The following is a 3,271-nucleotide window of genomic DNA, read 5'->3' on the forward strand; positions in this document are numbered from 1 at the left end:
CTAGTCTATAGTCTAGTCTATAGTCTAGTCTATAGTCTAGTCTATAGTCTAGTCTATAGTCTAGTCTATAGTCTAGTCTATAGACTAGTCTATAGTCTAGTCTATAGCTTAGTCTATAGTCTAGTCTATAGTCTAGTCCGCAGTCTAACCTATTATCTATAGTTTAGTTAGTAGTCTAGTCCGCAGTCTAACCTTTTATCTATGGTCCAGCATAGAGTGTAAAGACTTTTAAAAATTCTACTCTAGAGTCTAGTCTGAATTCAAGTCTAAAACCAGTCAAGAGTTTATTTTAAAGTCTAGTCCAAAATTTAGTCTTTAGTTTATTCTATGGTCTTGTCTCTAATATAGTCTAGTTTAGTCTTAAGATTATTCTATAATCAAGTCTTTAGACTGCATTATAAAATATTCTAGTCGATTCTACCGTTTGTATCTAGTCTGATCTATGATCTAGTATCTAGTCTATGAAGGTTATAGCATAATTGTTTATTCACCATAATCACGGTATAAATTTAGGAGAACTAGTTTAAATTTATTTAAGATCATAGATATTGTTAAAACTTATTGTCACGTAATTCCGAGCCGACTGTTTAGATTATTTAAGGTAGGAATAATAATAAAATAAATAAATAAATACATACATACATTTGTTTGTTAATTTCGAGCATCACTAAATTTTTTTTCTAATAACCAATACATTTAAATAAACATTTGCATTGCAATTCATAAAATTTAGAGCATTAGGATGATGTTACACACACAAATAGGAAGTAATATAGTTCTGTGACAACAAGGTAAAAGTACATATGTGTATCTTTCTATAATTTATAATAGGATCTTTAAGAACACTACAACATATTTTTCTATAATATTGTACGTTTAAACCAGCTAATCGCAGTGAGCTCTTAAATTAGCTCTTTTGTAATCTTTTCTTCAGGTTAAACATAACTGAACAAAATCCTAATAATATGAACTAGATGAAAAGAACATTCTGGTACTTTTTCGTTCATCATAAGGTACTTTTTTGAATTGTCCTTAATTTAGAAGAAAAGCACATGAAAATCAAACTTTAACATTAATTAAAAGTATGCACTGAAATAAGTAGTGCCTAAGAAGTAGTAATAAAGTAATACCAACGTAAAAATCCCTGCTTTGCAGGGATACAGCTAACAAAATTGATTTAAAATATCAAACAAAAACTCAGATAATCACTTTTACTTTGTTGTCACAGAGTTATAGGCGAGACATACATACATAGAAGATAGTTAGGAAGAGTAAGAGGAATAAATATATTTATATATATATAGAGATGTAGAAAGAGACATGTATAAATAAATTAAATTGCTATAGATTAAATTTGAATTAAAAAAATATCTACTAATTTGTTGGATTTTACTTTAATTCAATTGAATTTGAAAAAAAAACTTATTTTTTTGTTTATTTTGATTTTCTTTCTTTAATGGGTATTGTATTGTTCCGCCTGGCATCCTAAAACTGATATTTACCAAGTTCTTTACCTGCTGTGCCCATATTTAATATGCTTATCTCTCCAAAATAGGAACCTGCCTTTAATGAAGCCATTACGGTTTTGCCATTATCAGCCACTACTTGCAAACGTCCACGATTAACAATGTACATTTCTTTGCCAACTTCACCTGATAATGCCGATGATGTTGGGTATGGATGGTGGAGTTTATAGCAGACAGTTAAATAGGCAGACAGGACAGCAGATACATATACACACACACATAGATACGATTATCCATGGATGTTTATACATATACATTTTTTTGTGGCGTAAGCGAGTTTGTTCAATTGCCATCAATTAAGTGCCGGTAGAAGAGGGCAGTTTATGGGTGTTACAAGTGGATGTTAAAGGGTTTGAGTAAGTTATTTCGTCGTCGTCATTGTTGTTGTAGTTTGTTTTTGGTTGCAGTTCGGTTGACCGGATGTTGTTGGTGTGGGGGATGATGGTAGTTGCGGTATTACGTTTAAAGGTATGTTGGTAAGATGAATTATTAAGTGGTTTTACAGTTTGCGGTTGAATGTTCAGGTGATTTATTGAGCAATTTGTTGAAAAAAGGATTTTTTGTTTTTGTAGTTGTATGTGTAAAATATTTTGGTTTATGTGAATGTGCATAAGAAAAAAACATTTGCAAATGAAATTCAGTTAAGTTCATTTTCAGTTTGTAAAGTTTGTTGTGTTTTTTTTTTTGTTCATACCACCAATAGTGGGAGTTATTGGTCGTAAAACGTTTAAGCAACGACAAGAACAAATATTTTTCAATATTTTCATTGCAATTTCCAAAATAAAAAGAAAGCAATGGCAAAAAAAATCCAAAGTTTTAAGCGAAAAAAGCGCACAAATATGTATAAGCAAGTTTTTATACATTCAACACCCGTCGAGTGTTAAGTTGTTCGAATGTTTAATGTCCCATGTGTCAGTAACAGGTAGTATGTAACAAAAACAACAACAACATCAACAAAGACATCAGCCAGCAACATAGTTTATTCAGCAGCAGCAACAACAGGAGGTGCAGCACAAGCAGCATCCATTGGATGTTACAACCATTAACATCATCAATGTGATGTTCAATGTTTTTTCCGTATACAATTTGTTGTTTATTTTCAGTTTTTTTATATTTCGTTAAAATATTTCAGCATAAATTGCATTACATATTCGTGGATACCACAGAAGACAGCGCACATTGTAAATTCACGCACACAATACCCCAGCGAGCAGGTGGTCAATTCCGTTAAAAAATATTGGCGAAAAAAAATCAAGGAAGAAATAAAATAGAAGAAAAAATAAATAAAATGAAAAACATATTAAACCAATTAAAGGTTTATTTTTTATACATATGAATGTATGTATGCTCTGCAGCTAACGCACTCACCTTTTCGACATATATAATCGCCCGGAGAAAAAAGTACAGGACGCAATCGTAAGACCAATTCACACAGGAAACCAGCTTCAGTATTTTGAAAAATCTCAACTCGCTTAAGTGTATCTAAATGGACGTTAATTGCTATTTCAGCCTAAAGTCATGGAAGAAAGGGGGAAAACAGACAACGATTAGTTAAGTTGAGGAAAAAAAGGAATTTATACGAATAAAACAACATTTGTAAGTTTAGTAAACGTAACAAGGATAAAGGAGTTTCATAATACACATCTATCTATCTATCTATCTATCTATCTATCTATCTATCTATCTATCTATCTATCTATCTATCTATCTATCTATCTATCTATCTATCTATCTATCTATCTATC

General features: G+C 31.0%; 1 protein-coding gene across 1 annotated transcript in view; it reads left to right on the plus strand.

Annotated features, from left to right (window-relative positions):
* LOC111681408 (cyclic nucleotide-gated cation channel alpha-3) overlaps positions 1-3,271 on the plus strand; it is a 214,725-nt gene that overhangs the window by 190,388 nt on the left and 21,066 nt on the right. Inside the window, exon 6 of the mRNA XM_046954158.1 lies at positions 1,556-1,674. Within this exon, the coding sequence (XP_046810114.1) occupies positions 1,556-1,674 (119 nt within the window). The remainder of the gene's footprint in view (positions 1-1,555; positions 1,675-3,271) is intronic.

This window comes from Lucilia cuprina, chromosome 6 (assembly GCF_022045245.1).
Source record: "Lucilia cuprina isolate Lc7/37 chromosome 6, ASM2204524v1, whole genome shotgun sequence".
NCBI lineage: Eukaryota > Metazoa > Arthropoda > Insecta > Diptera > Calliphoridae > Lucilia > Lucilia cuprina.